Consider the following 13,028-nt stretch of genomic DNA (forward strand, 5'->3'; position numbering starts at 1 on the left):
GCAAGCTATAACTTGAGTAAAAATTTAGATATCTTAATGAAACTTGGAACACATATTTCTTGGCACCCTGAGGAGGTTGCTTTCGAAGAGGAATAAAATCGGTCCACTGCCACGCCTAAGAAAACCGAAAACACATAAAGTGTCATAACTAAGTCATAAATAAATTTATGAAAGTAAAATTTGGTACAAAGGATCGCATTAGGGAGGGGCACATTAGGATGAAATTTTTTTAAGTGGTCGTGGCCCCGCCCCCAAATAGGTTTTTTGTATATATCTCGCAAACCAATTTAGTTATATAAACCAAATTCTTCAGTCGTTTCTTTCAGACATTTCCTTATACAGTCCAAAAATGAAAGAAATCGGATAATAACCACGCCCACCTTCCATACAAAGGTTATGTTGAAAATTACTAAAAGTGAGTTAACTCACTAATGAAAAACGTCAGAAACACAAAATTTTACATGAGAAATTGCAGATGAAAGCTGCACTCAGATTTTTTTACAAAATGGAAAGTGGGCGTGGCGTCGCTCACTTATGGGTCAAAAACCATATCTCAAGAACTACTCGACCAATTTCTATGAAATTCGGTATATAATATTTTCTTGACACCCTGACAATACAGATGAAATGGGCGAAATCGGTTCACAAACACGCCAACTTCCGATATAACTCAATTCTGATTTCCATCTGATTCGTTCACTTTATATACATAAGGAACCGACGAAGATAGCGGAATAAAACTTTACAAAAGTACTTCATTTCTGGAAAAATTTTCGAAATCGGACTATAATTTTTCAAGCCCCGGATATTTACATGAATAATTCAGTGCTTGAGGGTAATTTTTCATCGAAAATATCTGCAAATCTCTCAGATATTTTATTGTAGTTCAGATGGAATTTTTGTCTCCAAATTGTGTGTCTCTGTTCCAAAATGATTAAAGTCGGATCAAAACTTCCCCTAGCTCCCATATACCTAATAATGTGCGGGCTTTATTCCGTATATATCGGTTAATATGTGAGATATCTTAGCATTTCGTCTTGTATATCGTGTAGCTAGGTGGGAAAAATTAGTGGAATCGGTTTAGTAATAACATCAGCCCTCATATACCATATATGATGATTCTCGTTATTCTATTCGACTTTATGCCGAATATATGGGTCAAATTGTGTGATATATTAATAAAATTACATCAATAAATTGCGAGAGTATAAAATGTTCGGTTGCACCCGAACTTAACCATTCCTTACTTGTTAAGTATAATAATTTGAATTTCGTAAACTATTTCGCAAACTATAGTGCTATCGAGCACTTTGTATAGTGATTTTTGTTCATAAGCGTGAATGTGGTCGCACGCCTTACAACGACGGCTGCCGTTTTGGTAAATTTTTCTCTTGGTCCATTGGACCTTCACTTTGTGAAATGGTCCCTTTTGAAACCTTCTTTATCGAATAAATGAACAGCGTTTTTATACTCTTGAAACAAAGTGGCTAAAGAGAGTATTATAGTTTTGTTCACATATCTATTGTTTGTGTCATCTAGAAATAAAAGAGTTAGATATGGCGTTATATATATATGATGATCAGGATGACGAGTGGAGTTGAAATCCGGATGTCTGTCCGTCCGTCTGTCCGTGCAAGCGATAACTTGAGTAAAAATTGAGATATCTTAATGAAACTTGGAACACATGTTCCTTGGGACCGTGAGAGGGTTGCTTTCGAAAATGCGAAAACCAAAAACACATAAAGTGTCATAACTAAGCCATAAATAAAGTTATAATAGTAAAATTTAGAATCCCACTAGGAAAGGGCATATTTGGATGTAATTTTTTGTGGAAGTGGGCGTGGCCCGCCCCCAAATCGGTTATTTGTATATATCTCGCAAACCAATGAAGCTATATAAACCAAACTTTCTGCCGTCGATTCTCTTACGTACCCCACCAAAATTTTACATAAGAAATAGCAGAAGGAAGCTTCACTCAGATTTTTTACAAAAGGGAAAATGAGCGTGGCATCGCCCACTTATGGGTCAAAAACCATATCTCAGGAACTATTCGACAGATTTCAAAGAAATTCGGTATATAATATCTTCTTGACACCCTGATAACACGGACAAAAAATGGGCGAAATCGGTTCACAACCACGACTCAATTTTGAATTCCATCTCATTCCTTCACTTTATAATATATACATAAGTAACCAATGAAGATAGCGGAATAAAACTTTACACAAATAGTTTATATCATCTCTGGCTTCATTTGTGAAAAAATGTCGAAGTCCACAGATATTGAACATGTTGAACTCAGCTCCTAAGGGTAAATTTTAACCGAAATTATGGGTAAATCTCTTAGATAATTTAATGTAATTCAGAGAAAATTGTTTTCTTCAAATAGTTTTCTGATCCTAAAACTATTAAAATCGGGTCATAACATCTCCTACCTCCCATATACCTATTTATAGGTTTTTCAAAAATACGGTGGGCTTTATTCCGCATATATGTATGGGTTAATATGTGAGATATCTTAGCAAAATTAAGTGAGCGTATAGTCTTGAATATAGTGCACCTTTCTAGTGAAAATGAATGAAATTCGTTCAGGAGTTACCTCAGCCCTCATATACTATATTTGACGATTTTCGTTATTCTATTGGACTTTATGCCGAATATGTCTTAAAAAAACTATATCAATAAATTGCGAATATAAAATGTTCGGTTGCACCCGAACTTAGCCTTACTTGTTTCATTATCGTTTCAATAATATTCAATAGCAGCGTTGCTAATTGGTTTCACGACTGTTCTCAAAGTTTTCGAATCAGGTAACACTAAACCGCTATGAAATTTGGAAAAACTACGCGGTGCGTCAATATAATTTTTCATAGTGAAAAATAATTGAACTTTTACATGCATTACAGCAATTTAGTTGTCGAAAGGATTTTGAATCTAAATTTGTATTTATGTATAATACATATTCTGATATACATAATTTTTCGGTAACTAAATTAAAAAATAGTCCTACCAAATCTAAAACGAACTCATTCAGTCCTCGTTACACTTTATATGATTAGATGTCGTAAAACCTAGTAATAAATGATTAGTTACTTTTGTCGATTTAATATTTTGAAACTACAACAATTTAGGGTGGATTAGCTGTAATCGTTAGTTAATTTCCGCTTGCATAAACATTGGAATCAATGTATCCATACAAAATGTGAAAATTTTGATTCGAAGTTGGACCAAATGTCGTTTATATGGGACAAAAAGTGGTTTTTCGATCACTAAAATTGTTAGTCTGTTAAAAATAGCTTTGAACATTTTTGTGACTAAGAAAACGATTCCTTGCAGTTCTTTTCCCGAACATGGGGGTATGCCCACAGCTGATAACAACTATTGATCGAATGGATAAGCATACCAAAGGAAATAATTGAAAATTGAATTAGAATATGCCCCGACGTCTAGAAAATTTAATTAAACTCAAAAGTCTTCAGAAAAAGTATTAAAAAATGTAATTTGAAGCCATTTACTCTTTACGAGCAAAACAGTACTGAATGAGTTTTTTTAGTTTTTGTTGTATATCTTTTTCGTGTTTGTTAATGGATTCGTTTTTTAAATGTTATTTTATTATACAATAACTAATAAACTTATCCTGAAATTTTTATAACATTTGAGCTGTCTTAAAAAAATTTACGGCACTTCAAATGCAAACGAACGGTTTTGCTCGCCACTGTATATATGTATATACTATGTTCTTCGAAGGGGCACCCTCATTACATTTGGTCGGCAAACAATTTTTTTTAATTTTTTGTTTAATAAAATGTAAAAAAGTGAATGTATATTTCTTGAATTATGTATTAAATGTGTCGTTATTGCTGAATTTCAAAATGTTAGGAAGAATTTAATTTTCTTTTCATCAATGTCAATTTAACGTAAAATAGACAATATGTTCTAAAAAAGCATGACTAATTCTGGCACAACTGAGATGTGTCGTTATTGTGGTTAAAAATAATGCGACATAACAAGTGGAAAAACGACACATTCTTATCTGAACTGTTTAGTTTTCTACGCATCAGAATGCATTTTTTAGAAAATCGTGTTTTTTGAGTTATGAAACTATTCATGTAAATGAGCGATAATTATTTAATTTTATTTTTTTTCTTTCACAGTGCGGAGAAGACTCTTCGGTTTGGTCTATTTTTACTCTATTTGGTCCATAAAAAAGTCAAACGGCAATCCGGATTACGGATTGGAGCAGCATCAAATCGCTCGTCCTAGAACCAATTGGAGGCACGTGGAATTTTAGGGCATGCTAAAATTTCCATCTAACTTGGTCAACTTGATCAACAGTGCAGTGTACTGTGTCTACTTCTGAACTCTGAACAACCAGCCTGTAATTCGTCTTACTCGAAGGACAATTTCATCTCGCCGGCAACTCCGATGAAATTACGCAGTATCACTATGCTCTGTCGCATCTCAACGCCAAGGCACGATCCAACAGTATCGTCCTCGCTTCAAAGGGACGCTCATCAATCGCTTTCCACTCTGTCACCTCTGATCGCCTTATGCTCTTCTAAGATTACGCACAACAGCTTCTCGATGGTGATAGCAAATCGTCAAAATTTCTCCGCCATGTCTGAAGACGCGATATCATCGCTTCAGACAGCAGGCAAATCAATCAGAAGACCTTTAGCAACATAAACCACAGGGATGCTAACGATGATGATGTTAACGCTCTCGCTCTTCCGTCGGCAGTAAACATATTCGCATCATTTTCCATGCAAAGTGGAACGAAATGGTGGAACGCTACTTCGTACCCAAAGCCACAATCACACTCAGCAAACAATGAATACAACGTCTACAGCACCAACTACAACAACAACGTATAACTTCATCAAGATCGCGCAGCTACAACGCATCAGAGTTTGGGATGCTCGTCTCTGCAGCAGTAAACATTCCGCCACTTTTCATCTAGAACCGAATGGAATGGTGGAACATCGCTCAAAGCAACAACATATCAATTACAACGGCCACAGCGTCAACAACAACAAAGAAGTACATCTGCAACTGTATTCATCCAACAATCGTCACATCCGTATGCAACAGCAAATCATTCAATCAAGCCGCTTCGGATCACAACCGATTAGAGAACACAGTCTCTTCGGCATCAGACATTCCCCCAATTTTCATCTATAGTCGAATGGAATGGTGGAACATCACACAAAATCACAACCGCAGACAACAAACGAAACAAAACCAACAGCAACAATCGGTAGCGCACAACCCGATCACTTCAACGACAATAAGGTGCAGAACAACGACGAAGACAACAACACAACGATCGGACAACCCGACTTAAATAGTCATAGTACTTATTAGAATCAGATTTAAGTTTTCTACGCCTTATACTAAAAGACCAATTTTTCTTGTATCAACAATTTCGATAACATTCTCAAACAAGGGGAGTACTTGTGGGACATACCACAAACTTAAATTAATTTATATACATAACATTATTGTATATTAATCAACATGGCAACTTATGTCAGCATGTCCGCAAGTCCTGCTTAATTTCAGCATCAAAAATATGAGTCGTACACAGACTTTTGCCGACCACTGTAAGTTGTAACTTCTGACTAAATATGAAATTAACCGAATAGAGATATTTACATACATTGCATCTGAGTGTCAACTGCTCCCTGAATGCTTCGAAATGCCTTTGCAGTACGAAAATTTTCTGAGCAGCTAAAATTTTTAAACTCTGTGCAGGGGTCCATATTCCAATTAATGTTTCCTTGTATACTGGCAGCAACAGCGTGACATAGTTCTTCTGAGCATTCCAATGGAGGAGGTGGAGACGTTGAAACACAATCATCTGCGCTGGAAAAGCATTCTTTTGGTAGGCGCGAAGGAGCTGTACTTATTAAAAATAGTATAGGTGATGCAACTAATAAAGACGTTACCAAAATTGTAGCAGCCGTTATAGCAATTTTATGAACGGTTGTAGAAGTGCGCAACCAAATACAAGGTGCGCAACAAATCCATTCCAGAGTAGCGTTCTGCAATAAAATATAAAAAATGTAATAACTTTATACAGTGGATTTTGTGATAAGATATTGTGTACATACTATGTACATTTCGAGCCTTTACCGCCATTTTAGGGTAAGCGACAAAAACAAAACTTTACAGGAGAAGGTTTTTCTTAAATACTTTTAACCATTAATGTGGTAGTAATTTAAAATTTCTCATACATTAATGCTTTTCAGACATTTACATATATAATTGAAAAAAAAATTTAAATTACTACCACATTAATGGTTAAAAGTATTTAAAAAAACCTTCTCCAGTAAAGTTTGGTTTTTGTCGCTTACGCTAAAATGGCGGTAAAGGCTCGATATGTATGTATACACAATATTATATAGGTATTCTTAATATTCGAGGTGTTTAACTCGGCAGAATTGACAATTATTTTATTTTTTTTTTAACATTTCCTATTTTATCGAATCTGGTCTTTAAAGCCTAACAATATGCTATAAAAAAGCAAATTAGGTGTTTTGATGGTACGTTGCACTTTAACACGTAGGCAGATTTTTATACTCTCGCAACATGTTGCACAGAGTATTATAGTTTTGTTCACATAACGGTTGTTTGTATCACCCAGAAATAAAAGAGTTAGATATGGAGTTATATATATATAAATGATCAGGATGACGAGTGAAGTTGAAATCCGGATGTCTGTCCGTCCGTCTGTCTGTCCGTGCAAGCGATAACTTGAGTAAAAATTGAGATATCTTAATGAAACTTGGAATACATATTCCTTGGTACCCTGAGGTTGCTTTCGTGGTCCACTGAAATGGTGAAAACCGAAAACACATAAAGTGTCATAACTAAGCCATAAATAAAGTTATGAAAGTAAATCGGTTTAGGAATTACATAGGCAATCATATACCATATGTGATGATGTCAGCGTTTGAAAAACTACGCTACTCTCGTAGCATTTCATTTTACTCTTGCTACCGCTCTCACTTTGTCGAGAGCCACATCATAGCCTTAACATAACAATGTAAAAGTATGTGCTCTACTCTGCTCCGAGTTTTGTTAGGTAAAAAACTATATCTGGAGCGGGAGCAAAAAAATAAATTCTGCGCTATGCTCTGGCGTAGCAGTAGCAAAAAATTGGGAGCGGTAGCACAGCAGAGCTAATGAAAATTTTCATGTGATACAGTTCTCGCATGTGTTTTGTTGTTTTTTTCTTTTTTGCTGTTCTGCTGTTTGCTGATCTACAAGTATGTATATCATCTATTGCAAAGAGTATTCAACAAAGTGAACTAAGTATTTGACATACCCGTTTTTGACAATAAAATAGTAAACAATTCATGTATTTGTTTACATTAACCCGTCTTTTTTATCTTGAACAATTTAATATACATTGATAAAATTGTTTGCAATTTGTCAGTTGGAGCACAAAACATTAGTAAATTGCTTCCATGAGTTGTTTTGCATAAGCAGAAAGTATTCGGCATTTTCTTTTATTCATTTAAAAAATATTTTTTTTGGTTTGAAATTGGTTTACTTTTGAATTTCAAAATTTGAATTTTTGAATAAATGTAAGGGTTAAATCAATGGCAACGAACATGTCAAATTCGGGTAAAAAAAATGAAATGTCATATACTTAGTTCACTTTGTTGAATACACTTTGATCTATTCCAAATGTATTACAATACTCAATTACTATGAATTTTATGCTCTGTGCAAGGCTTCGAAAAGATTTCTGAAGAAAAAGAAAAAAAACAACAAACACATGCGAGAGCTGTAGCACATGAAAATTTTCATTAGCTCTGCTGTGCTACCGCTCCAAATTTTTTGCTACCGCTACGCCGAGCATAGCGCAGAATTTAATTTTTTGCTCCCGCTCCAGCTATATTTTTTTGCCTAACAAAACTCGGAGCAGAGTAGAGCACATACTTTTACATTGTTATGCTAAGGCTATGCTGTGGCTCTCGACAAAGTGAGAGCGGTAGCGATAGCATAGCAATAATTCTAGAAATTTTACTGCTACGGAGTAGTAAATGAGAACCCTGGACTTTTTGCTGATAATATGGATCAAATGGGCTGGTAGATCTTTGGATGTTCACGAAGTTTAGAAATATATTTCTTTCTGCTGTTCTCCATCTCCTTTACCATAGGAATATCAAGATCTTTATGGATATTTTCATTACGTAATTACCATGGTGAACCCGTGATTGTTCTAAGCATTTTAGATTGGAATCTCTGAAATATATCAATGTTGGTTGCACAGGTCGTACCCCACAGTTGACTACCATACATCCAAATCGGTTTTATGAATGCATTGTATAACAGAACTTTGTTGTCTAGGCTAAGTTTAGAATTTTTGTTTAAAAGCCAATTTAAATTTGTTGCTCTTAAAACTTTTTCGAATATTTTGGAAATACGGAGTATGAGACTTATTGGTCTAGAGGAAGACGGCTGTGTTAAGTCTTTCCTAGGATTACCTACCATAATGATCTTCGACTTTTTCCACGAAATTGGATAGTACCCGAAACCAAGAATTGCATTAAAGAGCAGGGAGTGCACTATTTTAGCAGTATTCGGAAACTCAATAAACATTTTTGGAGTAATATTATCATTAGACGTTCTAATAGAAAAAAAGTGTTATTTGGGCAATTGGGTTGAAATACCTTTTCTAAGTAATTTGCAAAGCAATGTGTCTTTTCTTCATCACAACGTGCCCAATTACCATTCGACTGTCTTATAGGCATGTTGGAGTCTACTGGTGGCCTAAAAGACTTTTGGGCTTTCCAAAGGGAGTATATATATAATTTTCAGTGTTGTATTCTTCCTCGCGTTTAAGCGCTTTATTTGACTTACGTACAGCAGATTTCTGTTGAAGCAGATTTGAAGGAGAACCAGTGTTTAAAAATCTGTAGTCGAAGTCGCAATATTTGTGCTTTTTGCTGCTTCGACTGTCGGCGACTTTTTAAAATGAGCTATGACATTGGCATCTGCTTCGGAAAAAACCGAAGACACAGTCAAAGCAGAGGAAAAAATCAAATAGCAGCAACAGTCGCCGTTTTAATTTTTTTACTTCTTGCTTTGCTGTTGCTTTCGATCCTGATCATAAGTCGTAGCAACGCAAGTGTCGAATGTCGGCAGTTACGGTCGCAAAAATTGATGTACTCGACTGTTTGCTGATTTTGATTTCTGTTGCTATTTCTTTTTGTGAGCAGCAGCTAGCGTCGATTTTTGGCAGTCGTCGGCAGTCGCAAAAATTGATGTACTCGACTGTTTGTTGATTTTGATTCCTGTTGCTATTGCTTTCGGTGAGCTGCAGCTAGCGTCGACTGTTTGCTTCATGTGATTTTACGGTACATTTTTTGCCTGCTGCCTTGTATAATGCTCAAAGGTTTGTTCTGTTATTAAATTGCGTACTTCCACTTTTCATATATTTTTGAAGTTATACTTCTTATACGAGTTCGGAAAAGTTGTGATAATTGTTGCGCAACAGCAACATTATGCATAAACATTCATATGTACATGTTTATATGTCATTGAACAAACACACAAACTTACATTTGTATATGCGTGCACGTAAGTTTGTCAACCACCAAAAATCGAAAGCAATGTTCTAAAAAAACAACAAGCGCCAAAAATGTATGTCGATATGTTTGCATGCTCATATATATTCATACATATTTACGGCAAGCCGATTTTCTACCAACAACGCAATGTAGCGTCGCGCAGGCGGCCATCAATTTTTCGACACATCGAGCTTTACAAAGTCGTTTCAAGTGATCCCTCCGTAATTATAAATGCGCAAAATATGTATTGCATAGTATTGACTTGCTAATAGCAAATATAAATAGTTAAATGTATTTAAATATTCTACTAATATATGAAGCCAAATATCAATGTACTACAATTGATTTTAGTAAGAATCAGGACATAAATCAATCCATAATAATATGAGTTGGGGACATGGACCTCTTTGCCTGCGAAAACGCGACACTGATTACAAGTCTGTGACAAAAAAATTACTATTTGCGGTCATTTGTTGTCCGTGGCAACGAAGATTTTACAAGAAATGTGCTACAAAACATACATAAGTACATGTTTATATGTCATTGAACAAACACACAAACTTACATTTGTATATGCGTGCACGTCAAGAATGATAGAAGACAAGATTACGACAGGTTGAGCGTTCACGACCAACGAATGGGAATAGGCAACAGAAGAATTGTCAAATGGAAAACGGAAATGTGAAACATAGTGAACCAAATTGAATAATGTGCTGATAAAATATCACAATGAACGTAATTCTTAAAATCTTCATTTATAAAATGATCTAATATAATCATGCATATTTATAATTAAAATTATATGTTTTGTTACAAAAAGTTCGCCATTTTGCCAACTTTTTTGTTGGTTGGAAAAGTGAGAAAAAAATCCTTATAGACGACTTTTTTGTAATATTGTTGTTTAATTCCGCCATTGCGGACTTCTTTTTCAAATTAATACATTTTTCACTTAAAATTTTAAATAATAATTAGCACTAGCACTGACTTCAGCTCTTTGTTTTGGTTTTATTGTTTTGTACCACCGTGCAATTTTGTTTTGCTCGCGTGTTCGGGGTCGTGAAACTTGTCACTCAACAGGAACTCAAAACTCAAAATAACTAACTGTAAACGCCTGTCGTAATCTTGTCTTCTATCATTCTTGCGTGCAAGTTAACACCACCGATAAGATATTTACAATTTGAACTACGAAACAAATGTGTCCAATATGTCATTGGCACATCTACTATTAAGAATCGTGTTACACACTCGTTGTACACATTAGATTGTAAGATGATCTTTTCACTTACCACACGTGGTCTTAAGTGGACATTCGTCACACACATTAGATTGTAAGATGAACCTTTCATTTACCACATGTAGCGCATCTAAAGTGGAACATATGTTTAAAAGATGACTATTAGATTGTAAGAATATTTGTACTTAGCCTTAAGAACAAGATTGTATAAAAGTAAGTAAAATAAAGATAAAAGAACAGTCTCTTCCAAGACTCGGACATTTTTCGGTCGCTTGACTAAACACTCGTTTTTTATTTATTAAAAACCTTTTACATAAGGTCAAGAAATTAATTGGCGATCCTGCCAGGAGGAATAAAAAAACTCCTATGGACCAAAATGTTTTAAACGGTTCGGTTTAAAAACAAACAAACGCAAACAAGTATTGCGAAATCGCGAGAAAAGAAAAAAAAAAAAAATAAAAAAAAACACAATCAATCCATTTTCGAAAAAAACAGCAAAAAAAACGAAATATTTAAATTTGCAACTAAATTATTTTAAAAAAGTGATACATCACACACAGTTTCTTGGAACAATCCATTTACAAAATCAAGTGGATAAATAAATAATTTAATTTTAATAAAAAGAACAACAACAACATATTTTTAAAGTGCGCAAGTTATAAAGTTATAAGCCAGACAAGATTTGTGACTAAAGCAACGTGAAAAAAAACACAATCAATCCATTTTCGAAAAAAAAAACAGCAAACAAAACGAAATATTTAAATTTGCAACTAAATTGTTTTAAAAAAGTGATACATCACACACAATTTCTTGGAACAATCCATTTACAAAATCAAGTGGATAAATAAATAATTTAATTTTAATAAAAAGAACAACAACATACTTTTAAAGTGCGTAAGATATAACGTCAACTCATAGAAATAAGTTGGCAATTGAAGGAGCAGCTCCAACCCCCAAAGGCAGAGCAATAACAACAACTTCAACAACAACAAGTTAGTAGTAATTATTATAAATATTAATTCCTCTTGTACAACTGACCGTACATAAGACAACAATATTAATTATTATATTATTGATACATTAAATATATAAAAAATACAACAAACAACTAGTATTTAAGCTTTATAAAAATAAAAACATAATCCAAGGCTCGACCAGCCGGATAACAAAATATTTTGAAACCGCGATTCACCACCGCAAGGGGGACCCTCCGGTTTATAATATAAACTCAATTCTGCGATTCTGAACCCCAGACCCTCCAGAATAAAAGAGTATCCTTTCCCAGAAAGGATCAAAACAATAAATATTTAATAAACAGAAACTATAGGTAATAAAGAAAGAAACAATTGAAAAAAAAATAAAATAAATAAAAGATAAAATGGCAGTCAATAATTTTACAGTAGAAGATATAGCTAGAATAATAGCTACACAAACTAGTAATTTAAGAACTGAGATAGATCAGTTGAATAATCAATTAAAAGCATTAACTAATGCAACAAATGTAACTGAGTATGAAACTCAGAAAATTAACGATTCTATATCATGCAATGAAAATTTAGATATAATAAAGTCTTTACCAGAATTCTCTGGCAAATCTTATGTCAGCTGGAGAGAAGCTGCAAAAAATTCTATGAGTCTCTATATAGAAGGAAGTAGGAGATATTTTGGGGCGCTAACGATATTGCGAAACAAAATTGTAGGCAATGCCAACGATATCTTAACTAATCATGGCACAGTATTAAACCTAGAAGCCATATTCTCTAGATTAGATTTTGCGTATGCAGATAGAAGGCCAATTCATGTGATTGACCAAGAGATGAGTATTATGCGACAAGGATCAAAATCCTTAATTGATTACTATAATGAAGTTAATCAGAAATTAACATTATTAATTAATAAAACCATTATGACACACGGAACGAATTCCGAGATCACGAAACAATTGAATATAAAGAACCGCGAAACCGCGCTTAGAACGTTTATAACAGGTTTAAATTATCCTTTAAACCAAATTTTATTTACGTTCACACCTACCGATTTGCCAAATGCTCTTGCAAAAGCACAAGAACTTCATTCAAATCAATTGCGATCCCAATTTGCTTTGCAATTTACTAAAAACAACCATGAAATTGGTTCACGAAACCAGCCTCAAGCTAATCGAAGATATCCGCATTTTCAGAATAATTTAAGGTACCCTCAAAGGAATTTCA

The 13,028-nt window shown here is 34.3% G+C and overlaps 1 protein-coding gene across 5 annotated transcripts in view; it reads right to left on the reverse strand.

Moving 5' to 3' along the window:
- The window catches only part of LOC105220076 (neprilysin-3), a 307,341-nt gene that overhangs the window by 221,693 nt on the left and 72,620 nt on the right, over positions 1 to 13,028 (reverse strand). For all 5 annotated transcript variants that reach the window (XM_054226090.1, XM_054226088.1, XM_054226089.1 and 2 more), the window contains one exon: positions 5,660 to 6,044. In XM_054226090.1, coding sequence (XP_054082065.1) covers positions 5,660 to 6,044 — 385 coding nt within the window. The remainder of the gene's footprint in view (positions 1 to 5,659; positions 6,045 to 13,028) is intronic.

Source organism: Zeugodacus cucurbitae, chromosome 2, assembly GCF_028554725.1.
Source record: "Zeugodacus cucurbitae isolate PBARC_wt_2022May chromosome 2, idZeuCucr1.2, whole genome shotgun sequence".
NCBI lineage: Eukaryota > Metazoa > Arthropoda > Insecta > Diptera > Tephritidae > Zeugodacus > Zeugodacus cucurbitae.